The sequence below is a fragment of the Neophocaena asiaeorientalis genome, unplaced genomic scaffold, assembly GCF_003031525.2.
Source record: "Neophocaena asiaeorientalis asiaeorientalis breed wild unplaced genomic scaffold, Neophocaena_asiaeorientalis_V1.1 scaffold39, whole genome shotgun sequence".
Lineage (NCBI taxonomy): Eukaryota > Metazoa > Chordata > Mammalia > Artiodactyla > Phocoenidae > Neophocaena > Neophocaena asiaeorientalis.
This window is the reverse complement of record NW_020175670.1, coordinates 4,808,672-4,830,902: the sequence shown is the minus strand read 5'-3', so window position 1 is coordinate 4,830,902 and position 22,231 is coordinate 4,808,672. Positions and strand designations below refer to the sequence as shown.

At 39.2% G+C, this 22,231-nt stretch overlaps 1 protein-coding gene across 8 annotated transcripts in view; it reads left to right on the top strand.

The window, feature by feature from the left end:
- The window catches only part of LIMCH1 (LIM and calponin homology domains 1), a 332,153-nt gene that overhangs the window by 224,041 nt on the left and 85,881 nt on the right, over positions 1–22,231 (top strand). For all 8 annotated transcript variants that reach the window (XM_024731734.1, XM_024731731.1, XM_024731732.1 and 5 more), the window contains exons 4-7: positions 4,780–4,886; positions 10,226–10,256; positions 12,250–12,360; positions 19,095–19,290. In XM_024731734.1, coding sequence (XP_024587502.1) covers positions 4,780–4,886; positions 10,226–10,256; positions 12,250–12,360; positions 19,095–19,290 — 445 coding nt within the window. The remainder of the gene's footprint in view (positions 1–4,779; positions 4,887–10,225; positions 10,257–12,249; positions 12,361–19,094; positions 19,291–22,231) is intronic.

Sequence of the window (22,231 nt, the reverse complement as noted above, 5' to 3'; positions counted from 1 at the left end):
CCTCAGTGAATGTTCTCATAAACAGGGGTGGCCCACAAATTAGTGAAATGGGAAACCACTGGGCCAAGAACAAGGAGGAGAGAATGCATAGTAGTTAGGTAAACAGGGGTATAAATCCACATATTACTATTAGTCGAGCACGAAATGAACTCTTTTAGGAACTTTATGTTCCCCATCTGTGTTGAATTGACGCTCATGTTACAGCACTTTCCCATTAGCCAGAAATAGTAACTTTCCATCAGTAGCACCTGAGCATTTACCTTAGGAACTTTGCAGTAGTTGTCTCTGAGGTGACCGTTATTTTTTCCTTGAATTTTATGAAACTGGTTTTGTGAGGGAACTCACAATCCTATGGAATTGAATACATGTTTACAAATTTAAAAACCTTTTCTCCAAACTTTTTTTGGAAAGTTTTTAAATGTACAGATGGCATAATGAATAACCGAATACTGTTCACCTAGAACAGGGCCAGTGGACTACAGCCTGTGGGCCAAATCCAGCCCGATGCCTGCTTGTGTAAATGAAGTGTATCGGGATGCTGACGACTTCCATTCATTTGTGTATTTGTCTGGCTACAGTGAAAGAGTTAAGTCATTTTGACAGAGACTACCACAGGCCCACAAAGCCATATTTACTATCGGGCACTTCACAGGAAAAAACTGCCAACCTTTGAGATATAGATTCACCAATTGTTAATATTTTGCCATATTTGCTTTATTTCTTTCTCCATAACAAGCAGATGTCATTCTCTCTGTCTGTCTCCTGTGTATGCACAACACACACACACACACACACACACACACACACACATTTTTTTCTTGAACCATTTGCAATTGTGTTATAGACATGATAACTTATCCCTAAATAATTCATATATTTGCCTAAAAATAAAGGCATTCTCTCATATAACCACAATACCATCATCATCATCATCATGCCTAAGAAAATTAACATTCATCCAATAATATTATCCAACAACAGTCCACATTTAAACTGGACTTTCATAGCCTTATTTACTTTTCCTTTTTTGGATCTAGGATCCAATCAAAGGTCATACATTACATTACGTCACCATGTCTCTTTAGCCTCTAATTTTTGTTTTAGCGTGACATTGACTTTTTGAAGAGTCCTTTAAAAACTTCTTTTGGGGCTTCCCTGGTGGCGCTCGTGGTTGAGAACCTGCCTGCCAATGCAGGGAACACGGGTTCGAGCCCTGGTCTGGGAAGATCCCACATGCCGCGGAGCAACTGGGCCCGTGAGCCACAACTACTGAGCCTGCGCGTCTGGAGCCTGTGCTCCGCAACGGGAGAGGCCGAGACAGTGAAAGGCCCGCGCACCGCGCACCGCGATGAAGAGTGGACCCCGCTCGCCGCAACTAGAGAAAGCCCTCGCACAGAAACGACGACCCAACACTGCCAAAAATAAATAAATAAATTTAAAAAACAAAAACAAACAAAAAAAAAAACTTCTTTTGAAGCCTAAGTCTTAATGAGTTTGCAATACTACCCTAGTAAGAGCTAAATTGAATAGTCATTGTGGTAAATCGGTGTCTTCACTTCTTCTTTGCCAGATTTTAGAACCAGTTGTGTTGCTTGGCTTCTGAAGCTAAGACACTAAGATGTTAGTTTTGCTTGGAGTTGTAAATGTGGGAAAAACTCAGTGTGAAGAGTAAGGCAGTTGGGAATTTGCAGGATGCATTTTAGGTAATTAAAGGCACTTGGGGGGGGTGCTTTTCTCCTGCCTGGGGTCTGGCTCCCTTCCAGCATCATTAGATTGCAGCACGGAGCTGGAAGGAGACCTGCCGTTATTTAAATCTTCCAGCCCAAAATGTTCAAGCTGGCGACGCAATGCTTCTGTGTTTGCAGTTTGTGTGCTGAAGATAGCGTGGCCCTCGGGGCGCACCCGGGAATGCACGTGGGAAGAGCACCTTCTTGCCTTTCTTGAGGATCTGACGTGCCACGGTCTTGTGCCTCTGATGGGACCACATGGTGGGTCACAAGTCTGGTCCTTTTAATGGGGTCCCAAATGATTCCTAGAAAATTCCGGGACCCATCCTTTGCTTTCCTCTGGGTAAGAAACCCTCAGAGCTCCTAGGCCAACCGGAAAGAGAGTTGCATGCCTAGAAAAGACTCACCTGAACCTCTACAAACCTCTGGAGATGGGAGGGAAAATAGAAAAACTCCAAGGAGAACTGGATAATTTTAAAACATGCAAAGTAATTGCAGGAGAGACTGTGAAGGGTATGGATGACTTCAGACTCTTACCAGCTCATGGTCAGTCTACAAGAGGTGTTGTGAAGGACACAGATATTGTGAATGATGGTACTTCTTACCTACTGAAAAATCCAGGGGCACAGGAAAGAAAACATTCTGGGGTGGGCCACCCTCCATGGGGGGAAGTGAGATTCGAGTATCTCCTCATTGGTCTCCCTGTCTCCTGTCTTGTTCCTCTTAAGTCCTTCCTTTACACCCTCTACCTCCCACCCAGGCCTACCCCCAGCAATCTACTTCTGCTGCAGACCTGGGCATTTACTTCTCAGATCACCACCCCTCTGTGACTTCCATAGCCTGCCTTCCATGGCCTTCAAGGACCCCATGATCAGACCCTGACTCCAAAGCCTGATCTTCCTTTGATACCAGCTTCAGATTTGATGCTTGAATTCCTCATATATGCCATGTTGTTTTGCACCTCCATCCTTTGCTAGTTGTGTGGCCTTAATGATGCCTAATTGTTCTGTGCCTCATACTGTTCATACTGGTAATAGTACCTACCTCATAACGTTGTGCAGGGATTAAGTGAGCTAATATATGTAAAATTCTTGGAAGAATGCTTGGCATATACTAAGGGCTAAATAAACATTAGCAATTTATTGCTATTGCTCTTGTTATTTTGAACCTGGATGTATTATTTTTTTATTGCTGCATAAAAAATTACTGTAAACTTTGCATCTTCAGTCAACACCCACTGATTATCTTAGTTTCTGTAATCAGAAGTATGGACATAGCGTGACTGAATACTTTGCTCACCGTGCTGAAATTGGGGTGTTGGCAGGGGCTGAAGTCCAAGCTGAGCTTCTTCCAAGCCTCTTCCGAGCTCATGTTGTTATTGACAGAAGGCATCTCCTGGCAGCTATAGAACTCATGGTCAGCAGGAACTCTGACTTCACCTTCTTTGAAAAGCTCCCCTGATTAGGTCAGGTGCAATCAGGTCATCTTTCTTTTGATCAACTCAAAGCCACTGGTTAGTGACCTAATCACAGAGTGATAACCCATCTCATGCACAGGTTCCACTGGCACTCAAGGGGAGGTGATTATACAGGGTGTGTCCGTCAGTGGGTGAGATTCTTGGGGACCGTCTTAGAATCCTACCTACACACTGGTCATTGGGAAATACTATGATTTTTGTTCGCTTTGTTAAATTGCACTTGGGTGAATATATGATTTATTTACCACCACCATTTTTTCAGATTTTTGTAGCATCTTTCTTAGAGCATTTAGATGGATTCACATTGATCTGCATCCTGGAACCAGCCTTCATCTTTCCTTTCCTGTAGTTTGAACTACCTGATGGGACCAGTTAGCTCATCAGAAGTCTTTTAGGAAGAGGATAATTGGAGACTTACAACCGATGAACCTGCTGCTAACATCCTAGAGTTCCAAAAGTATCACTCACAATTTGCAATTCCTTCCAGAGCCATTTATTTATTCTTAATGACTCCTAACAGATGAAGACCAGAACCCTCCTCAGCTGTCGATTGTGTCTGCTACTCTGCCAGGTCAAAGTAAACTTGTACCTGCTAGAGAAATTTGTCACCATGAGGAGGGTCTTTGACATTATATTCAAAAGATTTCCTTGCCCCCTCATTTTTCCCTTTCCAGTTAAGTCTAGATTTCCCCACCCCATTTAATTCAGTTTATAAGTCCACAAAGAGGTATTACTGGTCAAAACCCATTGATAAAGGATGTATTTTAAAAAATTTTTATTGGAATATAGTTGATTTATGATGTTGTATTAGTTTCAGGTGTACAGCAAAGTGAATCAGTTATACACATACATATATCTATCCTTTTCTAGATTCTTTTCCCATATAGGCCATTACAGAGTATTGAGTAGAGTTCCCTGTGCTATACAGTAGGTTCTTATTAGTTATATATTTTATTTTATATATATTAGTGTGTATATGTCAATCCCAACCTCCCAATTTATCCCTCCCCCGCCCTTACCCCTGCTAACTATAAGTTTGTTTTCTACAAACTGTATTTCTGTTTTGTAGATAAGTTCATTTGTACCCTTTTTTTAGATAAGGATATATTTTTTGAAGATCAATTGAAAAGAAAAACTTGTTGAAGATGACACTTGGGTAGTAAAACCTATTTAAAAAAATATATATATATCCATTTTGAACCAGATTCTAGGCAATAAGACATGGACAAAACTTTGAAGCAATAGGGAATTCATGGGTTTTGAGTACTATTTCCCCCAAATTGCTAATTTCTACTTTCCAATGGCATTTAACTTACAGTTTTATACAAAGGTGAAAAGATAAAGGGAAAAAAATGAATATGACATAGCTGCGGGTTTAGAAGTTTGAAGTGTCTGTTTATTCCAGCATTTCCTAATGAGGTATGATTTTATTATCCAACAGACCATGACTCACACCTGACTCTCACTGCCTTAATGACTGACATCCCTCCAGTAATTTGGACTATTAAAGAAGAAAGGCTGGTTCATAAAATAATATAAAATAATATAGACTTGGATTTCTTTTCTTCCTTCCAGGACAATATCATATTATTCTTGAGAGGTTGTAAAGAGCTCGGCCTTAAAGAATCTCAACTTTTTGACCCGAGTGACCTACAGGATACATCCAACAGAGTAACAGTCAAGTAAGTAATGCATGATTTATGTTCAAGGGAAACCCATTTATGGTTTGATTTGCAATTTTGTGATGATGATGTAAGATCTAGGAGGCAGAGAATTGGGCATGCCTAATAAAATTAAAATGTGAAGGTAAAAACCTAGCTTTCAAAATAAACCACATTGGCCTTCCCTTGTGTATAGCTTTCATTCTGATCAAACATAATTTTTTGAAATGCAAAAATCATGTACATAAAGTTAGAATTTTAGAGAAAGGGAAGAAAATGTTAAGTGAGACTTAACAGAGGGAGAGGCAAGGGAGAAATATGCACAAATCTGTTTGGGTTAGACAAAAAGCTTTTATTGGCTCCAGTTGGGCATATGAATAGGCTCCTGGAAGACTGCAAACTCCTAAACAGATTTGAACTCTGTTTATTATGCAAAGAAGTCAATGGATTATGGAAAAATCTATTCTTCATTTACATTTGTAACTGTTTTCTCATATGTGTCAGTGATCAAGTTCTTTGAAGATGGATCATTGGCCATTTGGCTATTGTTGACTGTATCTACTCAGTGAGCCATGTTTGGGGCCAAAGAATTCTTGGGAAAGAGTGTTATAGTAAAAGAAAAGGCAATGTGCTTCTCTATGAAGAAATAGCTCATGAGCAGAGTAATAAGATGAAAAGTCCTTTTGAGATGGTAGAGGTAACTTTCCTGTAGTTTAAAAGTTCTTTAGACTCTACCAAATTCAGATAAAACCTTTTTGAAATTAGTCAAACAGTATTTGGCATTAATATGCTTTAATAAGAAGCTTGATTACATAGATAGCATCTTTGGACTGGCTATACTTCTCCTTTTGATTACTTTTGGGTCATTTTATCATAGAAGGACAGAAAAGAGAAAGAAACCAAAATTCAGAGCTGTTAATTTTTTGCTATTTGCCGATACTGGCTTTTTCTTAATGATGGGGAAACATAATTGAAACTACTAAATGAAATCAAGTTGGAGTTCATATTGGATTTTATGATTTTTGGATTTTATGATTTATGACTGGGAATAAGGGAGAGTCAGCCATGATTGATTATGTAAAAAGCACTTCTCTGTTGTCAATGTGCCTTTTCTTTTTTGAAGTACAATTAACATACACCATTATATTAGTTTTAGGTGTGCAACATAATGATTTAATATTTGTATATATTGCAAAATGTTTACCACAATAAGTCTAATTAACATCTGTCACCATATAAAGTTTATTTTTCTTGTGATGAGAACTTTTAAGATCTACTCTCTTAGCAATTTCTTAGCAACTTTCAAATATGCAATACAGTGTTATTAACTATAGTTGTCATGCTGTACATTACATCCCCATGACTTATTTATTTTATAACTGGAAGTTTGTACCTTTTGACCTCTCTTTAATACTTCTCATGGAAAATTTTTACTTAAGTGTTAAAAGAACAGAATAAAAATTATGATATTTGAATATGTAAACCACCATAAACCTCATTTTAGTCCTCACATGCTCCATTTATTTCTGTACCTAAATCCAGCCTCTATAAATCATTATTCATTTTAGGAAATTGTTTCAGGTTCTGCCTCATCTCACATTCATAGTTTCACCTGGGTGGCAAGTGACCAGAAACAATAGTAACTGTGTGACATGGTAGGTAATCATTTGTTACACACACATTGATTAGAGTGTGAAGGAAAGTTCACTTTGACACTGTTGGCAGCTGCATTCATTTTTTTTTAAGAGTCACTTTAAATCAATATGTTACTAAACCAGGAGGCTTCTGAGACTGATTGGTTTTAGAAATTCAGAACTCGTATCACTTTACTGCTTTTCTACAAAACTGTGAGCATCGGGAAATCTCAGGTCTACCTCTACGTCTGCTACCCCCAGGTCTATAATCCTAGGCAAGCTCCCTTGCTTCAGTAGGGCTCTGTGTCTTCATCTATAAAATGGAATTGGACAGTGTTCTTGTGTGTGTGTGTGTGTGTGTGTGTGTGTGTGTGTGTGTGTGTGTGTGGTATTCATCCTGAAGAATGTTCCATGTGCACTTGAAAAGAATGTGTATTCTGCTGCTTTTGGTTGTAATGTTCTGTATATATGTAATAAGTCCATCTTATATGTCATTTGAAACTAATGTTTTATTATTGATTTTCTGTCTGGATGATCTGTCCATTGATTTAAGTAGGTATTAAAGTCCCATACTACTATTGTATTACTGTCAGTTTCTCCTTTTATTTCAGTAAATATTTACATTATGTATTTAGGTGCTCCTTTCTCCCTCTCTTCTCCTTCCCAGACCCCTATAATGAGAATGTTAGCATGTTTGATGTTGGACAGAATGTTCTTTCAGGTATGATTCTAGCTAAAGCTTTCTCAGTGCAGATCTGGGAAGATGGTTCAACCAACTTCTAAAGAAAGCGACTTTAGTTCAAAGGCACAGAAAGCAACCTAAAGGAAAAAAAGTCACTTAGACCAGTGGCACACAGACAGTCACTTCTCAATTACTGGACAGTCTTCCCCTTCTCCTCTTCTTTTCTCTGTTCTTTTTCTCTTTCTCTCTGCTTCTTTTCTCTGTCTCCTTCTCTTCCCTATGCTTCCCTTCCCTTCTTTATCATACCTTTCCATCTGTCTCCCATTTTTGCATTTCTTCTCCTCATTTTCTTCCCTTTTAAGTTTTTCCTTCACTTGAGACTATTATTTTCGTTGAGCAATACTTGCCCATCACCTTCCCCTATGTCATTTTTCATTAATTCAACAAAGATTTACTGAGCAGCTACTATGTGTCTGATACTTTCCAGTCACTAGAGAACAGGCCCCCTGTTCACAGGGAATTTATACCCTGTGTCAAGAAATGGGAAGTAAATAAGTAAATTTTTAAAAATTGCAGGGAGTGATAAGTGCTGAGAAGAAAATAAAATAATAATAAAATAGATGGTGTAAAAGATGGTGACCATGGCAATATATACATATATCAAATCACTGTGTTGCATACCTTAAACTTATATAACGTTTTATATCAATTATATCTCAGTCAAACAGGGGGGAAATAAAAAAGAAAGGTGGTCAAGAATGGTCTCTCTAAAGATGTGGCATTTCAGCTGAGGGCTGAGACATGAATGGGAAGCAAGAGCCAGACATGCTAAGATCTATAGGGTATTCAGGGCAGAGGAATCAGGTAGAAAGGCTGGGAAGAGAAACAAACTTGATGTCTAGAAAGAGAAAGAAGAGTGGCCAGCCAGTGTGGTAGAAGGGTAATGAGCAAGGACGAGCGTGGTGGGAGGGGTGGTCCACAAGTGTTGTAGGTTGTTGAATTTGGCATAATTATGGAGAAAACATTTTTATTTCACCGTATGAATATTTAGAAGCACATAAAGAACTTTATATTAAAAAGTATGCCATAAATTCATTTCTGGTACTTAGAAAATCTTTTCTAGTATTAGGGAAGATTGGGGCATGGAATGAGCTATCTGCTTCACAACTTTTCTGTAAGTGATGCTGGTTTAACTTGGCACTGTCCAGGGGACATCTGCAACATATGTAGATTTCATAGCTATGGGAGATGAGAGTAGAACTGCTATATTTTTCTGCTTTCCCCTCTGAAAGTTGAGCCAAACATTAGCAGAGATGGAGAACCCCCTACTGACACCAATTAATAGTGGAAGCAATAGGTAGAGGGGTAGATCCCAAAGAGGAAATTTTGATGCTTTTTGAAATTGTCTTTTGAAAAATACTCTTTAGGTTAGCTTTTATTGTGGGTAATTTTACTTCTTATTTTTTTTTGAGAAGTAACTTGAGTAGACTATAAAGAAAGAAAGAGGGAAAACTGCAAATGATTACTCTGTGTGTAATTTCGTGAACTCTCCTGTAATGGGTGCCAGACGACCTTGATGGGACATGAAAACATAATCCAGAAGGGCATGCAGCAAGTATCATTCCAGGGAATCGCAGCAATTGGATGAAAATGAGGAAAGCCTTTGGATTGCTCCCGAGGATGTCTCTGAAAAATGTGGGAGCATTTTCACGTAATTGGTTGTTACGTGGAAGTCATTCAAACAAATATTTTGTGAGCTCCTACTGTGTGCCAAGCGTGTTTTTTTTTTTAGAACTGGGTCACAATTTTAGTCAAAAAACAGTCATTGACAGTGCAGAAAAAGTCTTATGTTCCCTGTTCTTAAGTTGTTTTTCACAAAAATTTCAAATCTTCTGTAGATTTTTGTTTTCATCTGGTTTTCCTGCTGTTACTGTTGTTAAATTATTTTAAATCCTAGCAAATATCTAAGCAGATAATGACAAATCTTTCTTTCTGTTAATAGGGGGGAATATGAAAACATGTTCTTAATCAAATCCAAATTGGACCACTGCTTCTTACAGTCTAAGTCTCTGTTGATGGTTTATCTCCTTAGTATAGACTAGATTAGTATAGACTATAGACTACATTGTTTTCTAGTCCCTCAAGTCTCAATTGACTTAAAATTGTGTATCTATTCATTAATATGTACTTTGGGTCAGAGTATGCAGCAATAAGGTAACTGGGATCTAAATATCTGGAGGAATTCTTTTTTATATAATAGAATTACATTCTCCCTCCCCAGCACCACCCCCCCCCCACTGAAGTTCTGTGGAAAAAAGAAGTGTAGCATTTATTTTCCTAGTATTTCTTTGTTGACATGTTAAAGAAACTTTGAAATAATTTGGGAGAAATTTTTATATTTCACTGTATGAATATGTAGAAAGTACCACCAAGTAGCTTTTTTTGTTTATAGTTTGAGAATAAACATTTATGTATATTTAAGAATGCATGTGTGTATATTTGAACATAGCATGCATATTTTCTTGCTTATGGCTAATTCCGCAGCACTGATTTATGTCCATAGCAGAAAAGAACAAGTATTAGGATAGCATTGCCTCTTTTACATATATTTTCAGGTCTCTTTAATTAGGTAAGGTTTTAGAACTTCTTTAAAAGTACTTGTATAAAGAAGATTTTGGAAGTGCAGTCAGATTTCAGTTTGACAGTGATATATAACCAAGGCAAAATTTTACTTTTACAGTTAAGCTTTGATTATACAAATATAAACAGTGGTAGTTTTAAAGGGAATTCTTCATTTTCCAGATGTTACAGAGCATTCATCCTTCCATGGTGCACTATGGAACTTTAATTCCACCTTATCCTTCTGTATTTTGTTTTCTAAGTGATTTTATTTAGTACCTGATATCACTAATCATAGACCTTAAAAGTAATATATTCTGCTGATTTCATTATATATGTTAGCTTTCAAATACATCTTAAAGGTGTTGAAGGGAAGATCACAGTGAAGAAACTGATCATATTTTCTTTTCCTTTTTCCAAACTAGGAGCCTTGATTATAGCAGGAAGCTGAAAAATGTAAGTGTTTTAATTTCACTTTCCAAACTTTTTTCCTTCTAACTTTGATGGTTCAAGTGTAAAACTTAGCTCATAAGTTCAATGCCTCTCGAATGCCTTGCTAGAAAGAATCTTTCTTAGGAAACAATTATATGTGCCTCTGATAGAATAATCAATGATTCTGATAGAAATAAAAATGGTAGATTTTGCGGGGAGGGGTGGTCTCTTTAATTAGATAAGGGCTTAGTCCAGAAATAAATAAATGAAAGCTTGCACTCCATTTGTAATTTGGTTTCTTAAACACAGAATGATCTGTTTTAGCACTAACATTACTTTCTTGCCATTGGTAGGCACAGATGGGATTATTAAATTAAGCAGTTGGGCAAGTTGTTTTGGGGAAAAGATTAGCATAATATAAATAGTGTTGACTGTTGTGGGCCTGTACCTTTTGTGGTTTTTTTCCTATTAATCTTTTGAGTTTTTATTAGTACCTTCCAAAATCAACTTTTTAGAGTTAGATCTTATTTTCCAAGGCAAGTATGTTAGTGCTCTTTTATTTTAAGTTGAAATTGAAGAATGTAAGAAATGACCTTCTGTATATAAAATTTTAAAATTGGCTGTGACCCTCCCCTTTTAAAGAAATTTTCAGGGTGCTGTTATATTCGATTGACATTCTCATTCTTATCTTCTTTTTCTTCCTCTATAAAACCAGGGATATTTGACATTTTTCATCATACAATTTTAAACAGAAACCCCATAATCTAAAACACAACACAGTTCTATCTGCCGTTTTCCTATTACACTTTTCAAGAGAGCCTCATACTCTTAGCACACATTAGTTATTTTATGGCTCGAGTTCATGTCCTGACTTTCGCAATTTTCTGCTCTCTGGAAAGTTATTTGTAAGCAATCAGTTAAAAAAGAATTTCTGGAAGTTTTGAAGTATTCCTAAAGTCACATTTTCCCACAGAGGTAGAAAACCAGATCACATCCTAGCAATGATGCACATGACCATATCTTGGGCCTGTTGCCATCGGAAGCATGTATACATATCACATTGTCCAAAGCATTTTCTGGCCAAGTAGAGGGAGGTACAATAAATACTTCCCAGCCTAGTTGAAGCAATAAGACCAAATGTGAAAACAAAATAATAGTCTTAGCTTTTCCATAGGCTTCAGATCCCAATAATTCAATTTTAAGGAGCTCATCTTCAGCTGACCCCTGTTGGGTTCTGTGGGAAAGTCAATGTAAAGAGCCTTTGCTCTTGCAGACAGTTCCTTTGGAAAGACAGAACAAAATGTTAACCTAGGACTGTAGCTTCAGACCAGTGAATATTCATAGACATTCTTAAACATTCAAGGTTGTTAATTGGCAGTAGTCTTGACCAGGCTAAAAATTTCCCATCTCAGATTAATAGGAATCTAACCGTACCCCCAGAACTAGGTCTCTGCAGATTGCATTCTTCATTACATTGCTGTCTTCTGACTTTAATTAGATATATTTTGTTGATCTTGTGCTGGAAACCACTAATTAACCTTTATCACTCCTCTGAAAAATGTTTGCCAGTGGTCTTAGCAGAACCTCTGTGCCCACAAGTAGAAATTATGGGCCTTTAAAAGCACCTCTCTCAAAAGGGATTGACAACCTGTTCCATTGCTGGTCTGGGGAAAGACTCCAGAGTTTCTGAAAATTTTTGCTTCCTGGTTTTGAAGCCTTCATGACATGAAAATAATTCTGGAGGATTTATTTTTCCTCCTTGCTGTCTTATAGATCACATTCTCACAACCAAATTCTTCCTAAAACTGGAGTCTTATTTTAACTACTGAATCGTGTTTGTGTTGACCGATGCAACATTGGGTCCTTATTAAAATGATTTTACCTAGAATGGATACCTCATGGATGGTGGGCTTTGTAAATTAATGTTACACATTCTCTCCTCCTGCTTTCCTGTTAGGGAAGCATTATTGATTCTTTAGTTTAAAAGTAATTCTTTGTGCGTGGTTCTCTTTCCCAGGTACTAGTGACTATTTACTGGCTGGGCAAAGCAGCGAATAGCTGTGCATCTTACAGTGGGACAACGCTAAACCTGAAGGAGTTCGAAGGCTTGCTGGCTCAGATGAGGAAGGTAACTTGACTTTTCTTCTTCATCCCATGACGTTCAGACAAGGTGGGAAAGCAGCACATTTGCTTGTTTTTAAGATCTTTACAGTTTCACGTGGTAAAATTGCACAGGCCAAATATGTCGTGCACTCAAGGAAATGACCGCTTGTCTTACCAATGCCATCTTTGCCTCATACACCCACGCCTACCTGAACTTTTATTCCCTTCTGAGAATGGGAGATCTGAGCTTTATCCAATTTTAATTCCAAAAGAGAAAGTTCAATCCGTCCGTATATGACTTTAGATACCAAAGAGCTCAGCGCTTCTTTTCTTGGGGGAATAATGCCTGAATTAAACAATACAGCATTATACAAAAATGAAGACTTGCTCTGCACTTTCATCCTAAAGGTCATTTTGCTTACCCATCAGGGCCTTGGTGTGGGTGAAGTTACATTAGCCAAGTTCTTGCCTGGGTACCCACTCCGGATGGGCTCCGAAAAATTAGAAGCATTCTCTTCAAAGATGCATATTTTATGACCATTGCATTTGAATGACCTGGAAATTTGGAAAACATGTTTTGTAATAGTCAAAGCTTTATTTGTGTATTTAATTATGGGAAAGACTGACCTAAGGTAGGAATTTGTCCAAGAAACAGTGCAGTGTTTTTTGTGTGGCTGCCTATGTGTTCCTTTTTAGGATTCAGCAGTGTACATTAACTCACCCAAAGTACTAGCATACAGTACTCCCCGGGAGCAGCCTCACCCAACAGGCCTTAGTGAATAGGTAAGGCTCACTTGTAATCAGTAGCATCCATGGGTTTTGGATAAGACCCATAGTGCAGCATATATAATTAAGACCTTCTTCTTCCTCTTTTCTCCAGCATGCAAATTAAATGCACCAATGAGACCTCGTTGAGAGACATTCTGTATTTTACGGATTTTCTTTTAATACTGAAAGCAAGAATTTGCTCCAACTTTCTAATGATTTATTCTTTTTTCCTTAAAGCTAATAGTTCTAATAATTCTTTGCATTTGGCTAGAACCAGGCCGGCTCATATATGTATAAATGGACAAAGCTTTCATATTAGTCATAACACATATAAACAAAGTCCTTGAAGCTAAATTCCTTGAAAAATAAAATAAACACACCACTCAAACACAACACATTGTTTCTTAGTCTTAACCCTTATTTGTCCTTTAATCTTTCATCTCTCTCAATAAAGGATACTTAGGGAAAATACAAAGGTAAGTTTCAGTATGGATTTGTGAAATCTAAATGTTTGCTGGTCTTATGTTAAATTTGGACTTGGACAATGATAGATGGATTATCTGTTTTAAACTATTGAAAAGCTCTGCCTCATAGTTTCCCTGCTGATTTCTCTTGGAATCTGATTTCTTCTCATTATTGATGTTTCTTATCACTAGTCCAGCTTCTCTATAATCTGGGCAGCTATTGGTCTCTGCAGCTCTCCTAACTTCCCTTTCTAGTGAGACAGTTGGTTACTAACAACTGCCTTGAAATGACCTGTTGTTGTGAACAGCTGTTACTTTTTTTTTAAATGAATATAGATGACATCACAGGACATGAGGGAGTAGTTAGTATCACTGGCCAAAGCGCGACTTAACTAAAAATGGCCAGCTGTGGTGTTCCCATATAAAGAGAGTAGTGGTGTCTCTATATAAAGAGAGTAATTGACCTGAATTTCACAGGTCTATCCAATGCCTGAAAATATTAGATTTATCTAAAGTGTATACGATCTCATTTTATCAATTAAGATTGAATTTAACTGGGAAATGCAGACAACTCCGCCAGTGGCTTAAATAAGATAGAGTTTTATATCAAACTCACATAAGGTCTGGACATGAGCAGTCCAGGGCTAGTGTGAGGGTCCTGTGACCATCAAGGGCTCAGGCTCCTTCTGTCTTTTTACTCTACTGTCCTCAGCTCACGGACACTCACCTGCTGGTCCAAGATGGCTGCACAGGCTTTAGCCTTCACGTCCACCTTTGAGCCAGGAGAAAGGAGGGCTGAGGAGAAGAAGGGCCTATGCCTTCCTTTAAATACACTTCTGGGAAGTCATGCACTACACTTCTGCTCACATCCTATTGACTTGAACTTGGTCACGTATCCATACCTAGCTGCAAGGAAAGACTTGGGGAAAGTAGATTTTATTTCATTTAAAAACTGTGTGCATTTTCACTGGAGAAGAAATGGAAAACAGATATTGAGAGACAACTGGAATCTCTTCTGCACATATACATGCTGAAATAAATTTGAAATTAAAAGCTTTTCTTTCACAAAGGAGGCTAGCCTGAAATTTTTTTATATTCATTTTTTTCTAGTGGGAGAAATGTGCATAAAAATGATTAACTGTGGTACAACTTGTTAAGTTCTGTAGTGCGAGGAACACACGTAGAACCCTTAACATAAGCATCGGACACATAGTAGATGTTCGTAGTAGGTTGCTATTGCTATAGACAAAAAAGGTCTCTGAAAGCATCATGACAATGGCCTTTCACTGGGCCTGGATACGTCAGAGAAAGTCTCCCAAAGGAAGGGACACTTAAGCTGAACCAAGGGGAATTACTACGAGAATAGTGAGATTAAAGGGAGTACTGTAGGGACAAGGGTGGCCCTAGAGATCTCAGGACCTGCAACTAGAAAGTCAACATTCTAGGTTCTTCCTCTCTCTTTCTGTCTCTCTTCTCTTCCGGTCTCTTCTTGAATTCATCCTCTCCTCCAGTAGGCAAACACTCTCTCATAGCAGAGACCATGGCCAACAGCATCCCCGGGATTATCTGCTCCTAGCTTCTTGCCCAGAAGGCAAGGAATTCTTCTCCCTGGCCCCAGCTTTAAAATTCCTAGGGTGTACTCTGGTCCAGTGTGGGTCCTATCCCTGAACCAGTCAGTGTGACCAGGGACAGGGGGTACCATGATTGGCCTAAGCCAGTACTATCTCAGAGGGTGCTATCAGAACAAGGGGTTAAAGAGGGGGGAGCTTGATGGGCCAACAAGTACAAGACCTTGGCCTAGAGCAGCAGCCATCATCAACTTCTCTTCCCTTAACCTGCTTTATTTTTTCATGATACTTACCATTCAACTTTGTATTCAAATTTGTATTTGTATACAAATTTGTATTTGTATATTTTTCTGTTTGTTTTTTGCCTTCCCTGCTAGAGCATAAGGCCCATGAGGACAGGGAATTTATCGAATTTGCGTAACATTGTGTCCCCAGCACTGAAGACAGTGCTTGGCACATAGACAATGTTCAGTCAGTATCTGTGGAATGAATTGCTTCACCAACAAGAGTATGGTGGGTAGAGATGGCTCATCAGGCTGGAAAAGTAGAACCTAACACACTGCAGAATAGGATTTAGCCACCTTATAAATCACAAAGGAAGCAGAAAATGGTGAGTGGTAAAACAGAGGCATCTGGAGTTTCTCAGATACCAGAAGTCAGTCACCAACTGTAGCTGGTTCTCATTATCTCTGACAAAGGAGGATAAGAAGAGGACAGATGAGTAAAATAATCCAAAAATATTGTGGGAGCTAGTAATTCACACCCCATTCATTAACACACTTTTACTAGAACAACCAGCAATTAGCACAATGGACAGATCTGAGTCGTATCCCCTTTCCCTGGAGTGCTCTCTGTAGAAGACAGGATGCCACTACTGGGCATCTAGATGGAAAGCGTAGACGACGTAACAGACTCCGAGTACAGAGCACTTAGACTGTGCTAGCCTTTGTGTTGGTTTATATCTTCTAACCCTGCTCCCAAAGCTTGCCTCTGGGTGACTTGATGGAATCCAATAAAATTGTTCATCCCGCGGATGTCCAAATCTTTATTTCTGGCTAAAGAGCCAGGCTCTTGCTTCACCCTGAGGTTTCTAAGGGAGCAGCTTGGCCAAGGATGGCCACAGGTGGCCTGGTTTTCACTTGTCAAACTGACCCTGCCGTTCAGCTTCCAGCTCTCACTTGACCCAAGGTTTAATTCTTGGCTTTCTACAAAGTCATGAACAGAACGGCCTTTTTGTTTTTCTTTCCCATAACTGGCTGCAAGAAAGCAGCTGGAGCTCCAAGAAGCATGTCAACTTTCTCTTTTTCCTTTCTGTTCTCCTGTGGTCTGTAGGATAGGGTGGGGGAGACATTTGGGTGTTGGGGGAAACTTGCCTGATATTATTTTCTTGAAAATCCAGTTTTGTAATTCTGTGCCAAGCAGCTTGTAAAATTGTGTCATTTCTAGATGTTACCAGTGGCTCGACTTCCTGAGTGTCTGCCCTCCCTGATGGGAAATTGGGCCCAAGGCATCTAGTTATGGGATATAAATGGAGAAGCAGATAGAAGAGTACCAGTGTGTATATAAGATTATGTCCTTAACTGCATTTATAAATTTTCTATGATTTATATATTGACATTTACCTGCCAGATGAATACATAGGAGTGATTATAACACAGCTAACATTTTTCGAGCACTTATGCGTCAGGTGTTTTTCTGAATGCTTTCCATATAGTAATACATTTAACCTTCCCAGCAATACTATGAGATAAATATTATTAGCTCTATTTTACAGATGAGAAAATTGAAATTGGGCAAGGTAAAATAACTTGCCCAAGGTCAGACAGCTGACAAAGGGTGGAGCCAGGATTTAAACTGTCAGCTGAGCTTCCAAGACCATGCTTTTAACCTACTCTAAACTGTCTCTCTTTTGCAGCACGTATAGGTTGGTGATCTAGGCATAAACAGTGTTTAGCGAAGGGACATTATCCAGGTTAGTGTCATCCACTGAGTAAGCAGGCAGTAAGTGTCCAGCCGCTGGGAGAGGTGATGCTGTTGTTGACAGCTGTAACTATACCAAAGTTCATCAAATGCCAGGTTTTACCGTTTGGTAGTTGAAGACAGAGTCTTGTGTTAGAATCACAGCTTTGCTGATTACTGTGTGACCTGAGTCAATTTACTCAACCTCTCTGATTCTTTTCTCCTCTATAAAATAGGGACAATGGTAACCCCATCATTGGGGAGCAGGTTGTGAGGATTAAAGAATAGAGCAGAGAGAAAGCATCAAGCATAGCCCCAGACACATAGTAAGTGTTCAGTAACATTAGCCATTTAGCCTATTCTCAGTGGATAAATAATCCAAGATAATTACTTGCATTTCCAAAGAAATTAAATGCAAAACCATATCCAATTTAGATGTATACTTTTCAGTTAGTCATGAATTCTTTTTCCTGCTAGTCAGGCCTGGCTTTTGTACAAGTCCTGGTTAAGTTTGACCTACGAGTAAACTAAAATACCTTAATTTCCATAACTGGAATTTCTGCCTTCCTCGGGAGGGTCATGTCATCTGTAGTCACCTAGGCTGTTTGACAACCTGTTCTTCAGGGGCACTAATCGGGTCCTCGGTGTGGCTGCAGCAGGGTACCCCCCCTCAACCCTGCCCTTCCCCTTTTTCCTACTCCTTCTCCTGATGCAAGACCACTGTGCGTGCCTTGTGAATTACAGCTGCTCTGTCCCCCCAAAGGGCCCCCTGCTGGGGAGTGTGTCAGAGGATCTGGTTATAATTGATAGAAGCAGCTGGCAAAGGCACTTCCTAAAAGGCTTTGGCTCCGGCGAGCATATTAGTCAGTGTAGACAGTTTCCAAAATTGCTACCACGGAGAATTTTTTTTTTTTTTTTCTTCTCTATGGGGAATGGGGAGGGGACCTGCCTGAGAATCCCAGGAAATCTTCAGTGGGACCTTCCAGTCTTTGCGGATGTCATTCACAGCCCTGATTTTAAGCAACAGTCTGGGAGAGATTAAATTGAGGTTTATCTTTGAGTGACCGGAGTTATTTCTGTTTTCGTCAGCTTGGACTCTTGTAATTAATGCTAAGACACTGGCGGGAACAAGGCTTTTATTATAATTCGAGGGTGAGGATGGCTTTGACTGACCTTTCTTCTGCTGGAGTTTCAGTGTTTTAGTATGTGCTGCTTGCGCTGGAAAGAATTTATAATCACAGGCTGTCAAAGACAGCCATTGTTCTCACTGCTCTGAACATGTGGGTCAGCCACAAGTGCTTTCAGCTCCCCCAGTGCCAAGAGCTGGCCAAGCGCGAGAGCATGCCTGGATTCTTCCGAGGCATCAGGAAAATCATTTCGCATATTTTTCACTGCTTTTTTTTTTTTTTTTTTAATTTTTTGCCCCAGAAAGACAGCTCCCTTTCAGAGCAGGAATTTCCCTTCAAGGTAGCAGAAGATGGAAGCATGCTGCTCCAGGATTTTACGGAACTGATTCTGCTGCAAAAACAAATGCTGTGTGCATTAGCCAGACAGCATAAACAGAAGCAGTTGTGCAGCTAAACCAGGGGCTGGGTCCCAGAACAGACATGCAGTTATGGATCCTGAAAGATGGGTCAAGGTTAAGGTTTTAGTTTCTCATTTTTGTTTTTATCTGTCATTATATTCTTGTGAATCCAAACTTGATGATCTTTTATTCTCAGTTCCTTGGACTTTTTTTTTTCCAACATTGTGGAGTACGAGATGCTTGGGGATTTTTTTTTTTTTAATATGTGTGATTTTCGGATTGAAAAAGTTGCAGCAGGGAAGGCTTAATGAAGTGTAGATGATAATCAATTTGATAACTGGTTGCCGTAGCCTTTCCAGATTGATTCTATATGCAGGATTTTTGGGAGACCATTGGAGACTGATTTTCCTGATATTTGTAGCCTCTACGTCTGTTGCTGTGATGTCTGTAATCCTTTCTTTTTCTTCTTGAACAGGAGACGGATGACGTTGAGAGCCCAAAACGTAGTATTCGAGACAGTGGCTACATCGACTGCTGGGACTCTGAGCGCAGCGACTCCCTCTCTCCCCCTCGACACGGCAGAGATGATTCCTTCGATAGCCTGGATTCCTTTGGCTCCCGTTCCCGGCAGACACCTTCGCCAGATGTAGTCCTCAGGGGAAGCAGTGATGGTAGGTTGCAGCCTTAATAAACGGCACATCTTAGAATCAAACATTAACAAGGGCCGCCTTGTCACCGGCCGAGAGATTGGCCCTAGAAAGGTAGACTCCATATCCACCTTGCTGGAATCTGGTAACTCTAAACTGGTAGGGAAAAAAAAATCTCTTAATGTTGTTTTTCGTGGTCCTTAGAATTTTGGTTGGCTTTGCCAGCAGCTGGTTTGAACACTGCCTCAATGAGCGTATCTTCTGTTGGAAAACGTGTTACATCATTCCTCCCTGGGTCTCAGTAAACCAAGACGCTGTGCAGACCATTAGCTCATAAAGTGTGCCGAAGGTTTATATGCTCCAGGTACGAGGAAGGGAAATGTTTGAGTGAGTACCACACTGTGTAAGTGAAAGTAGATCAACTTCCAGCAAACTGGAAACACACTGCACACACTTAGGAAAGCTCTGAAGCTTGGGATTGTGAAACCGTAATTGGCACAGTTTGGGCAATGCTTTTGATACCTGACCATTGACTAGAGCGATGCAGGTGGCCATTAACGTATAGAACACAGCCCAGACTGCCTGTTTCTTCTGAGGCTGGGTTTGATTTAAATCCCGTGCATTTTATGTCACCTGAAAGGAATGATCATTTTTCTTTACAAAAATGTATGGTCATGCAAGCTGATGTAAATTGAACACATATTTTCCGAGAGCTGTTTACTTTACTTATCTTGCACCTTTCTGCTTTTAGGAAGGGAAGATAGATTGGCTGTGCATGTGTAAACTTGCAGAAAGACACTTAGCCTGGTGGGGAATTTTTTTTATTTGTGTCTATTTCTTTTTCATGTATTGCTTGACTGAAGCTAATGTTTCTAGAGACTTTAAGTCTTCTGTCTGAAATGAAAATTATCTTTTATAGCTAAAAGATCCCTTTCAGCTATAAAATTCTATGTTACCAAAATACTTGGGTATTTAACATGCCCAGGTCCTGAGTTCATTACTCAACCCCTGGTATCTCATTTAACCCTCAGCACATACTACAAGATACTCAGTATCTGACTTAGTCCTCTGTGAAACATTCCTTAGTCATATTTTACAGATGAATCTTAGAGAGGTTAAGTAATCATCCTAACATTGTCTTTTTTTTTTTTTTAAGTAATTTTTATTTATTTATTTATTTAGGCTGCGTGTTGCTGTGTGCAGGCTTTCTCTAGTTGCGGCGAGCGGGCTTCTCATTGTTGTGGCTTCTCTTGTTGCGGAGCACGGGCTCTAGGTGCATGGGCTTCAGTAGTTGTGTCACACGGGCTCCGTACTTGTGGCGCGTGGGCTTAGTTGCTCCACGGCATGTGGGATCTTCCCGGGCCAGGGCTCGAACCTGTGTCCCCTGCATTGGCAGGCGATTCTTAACCACTGCTCCACCAGGAAAGTCCCCTAACATTGTTTTTAAGTGCCCTAAGTCGCTGTAAGTAGTGTAACGATGTTAGCCTCAAGAAGCGTGAGTCCAAAACTTATACCCTAAAGCTTAATTTACCCACACTTCTTTCTGTTTGCCTAATAGATTTTTCAAATTCTAGCATGACTGAACTAACGCTTTTGTTTAGTACTTAAACTTTCCAACAAATAGATTAGCCTCAGGGCCACGTCGTATGTGACTCCTAAAGAATTCCATGGTGCATTGTGAACTGCTTGAAAAACATTTCTAAAAATTTACATGACATCTTAAGTCCCACCCACAGTATTAGAAGTTACAATACCAACTGCATGATCTAATTGACCTTTAACATAACTGAAAGGGAGATTTACTTTTGTGAAACATATTTTAACCAAACTATTTCATCCATATTATTTTGATTGTTTTAAAAAATTATTATTGTCTCATCCTAGTTTTTAATAACTGGTAATGCAGATCCTTTATTTATTCTGTCACCAGCTTCGAGGGGTTCAGAGTTTATAATGAGCCACATCTTGAAGGGGTTTGAGATGGTAATTACCAATATTGTACTAATATGTGCTGAGGCACAATTTTGTTTGCAGCAGTTAAGATTGATAAGCCAGAGTCTTTTCATAAAAGTTTTTCCCATGTAAAGAAAAACATGAAATTGAGCTTCACAAAGTACCATGCATGAAAGAGCGTCTTAACACACAGATTTCACCAATCAGCCTGATACCTTCAGGCTTATGTTCTTGTAAACTAATCAAGACCTAATGAGGTTTTAAAGAAAAACAACAGTTTTTTATTTGCCTTAAAAAAATGTGGTATAATTTTATCCAAATAGATGTTGTATTTCATTAGAGCTTATGGTATATTTTTTAAGTGATGATAATCAAGAAGATTGCTGGTCCTAATAAACACTTCCAAATTTAGAAGAACATTTTAATTCTTGAAAACTTATTTCCTAGGACTCACAGTCAATTAGGGAAAGTCCTACCATGAAATTCTCCAACAACATATTGGCTCAATAGAGTTTTCATTTTATTATTACTGAGGTCCACTGACCCATTCAGTAGGGATGACCAAGGGCCACACTCGTAAGAGGTGCCATGATTCCATGGGTTGGACACGAGAGCCACCTGGTAAGGAGGCTATGGATCTCCAGGGTCAATTCAGCCAATCTGGCTTGCTAAATAGGTACCCAGCTCCTCCCTCACCCTCACTGGCATGCCTTCTGAGGCCACTAATAAGCTTCCCTGAACAGGAAATACAAAACCTTCCACTCAGGTGCTTTTAAAATTAAGAACATATTTTATAAACATAATGCATATTGTTAAATAAATATTCTTATCTTTTATAGAAAAGACGAGTTAAGGGAGAGAAATAAGGAATGAGAGAAATTAGAGTGTTAGAGGAGATGAAAAAGCAATGGGTTGGCGGTGTGTATGGTGAAGATACATAAAAAAAGATAGACCCGGGCTTCCCTGGTGGCGCAGTGGTTGAGAGTCCGCCTGCCGATGCAGGGGACACGGG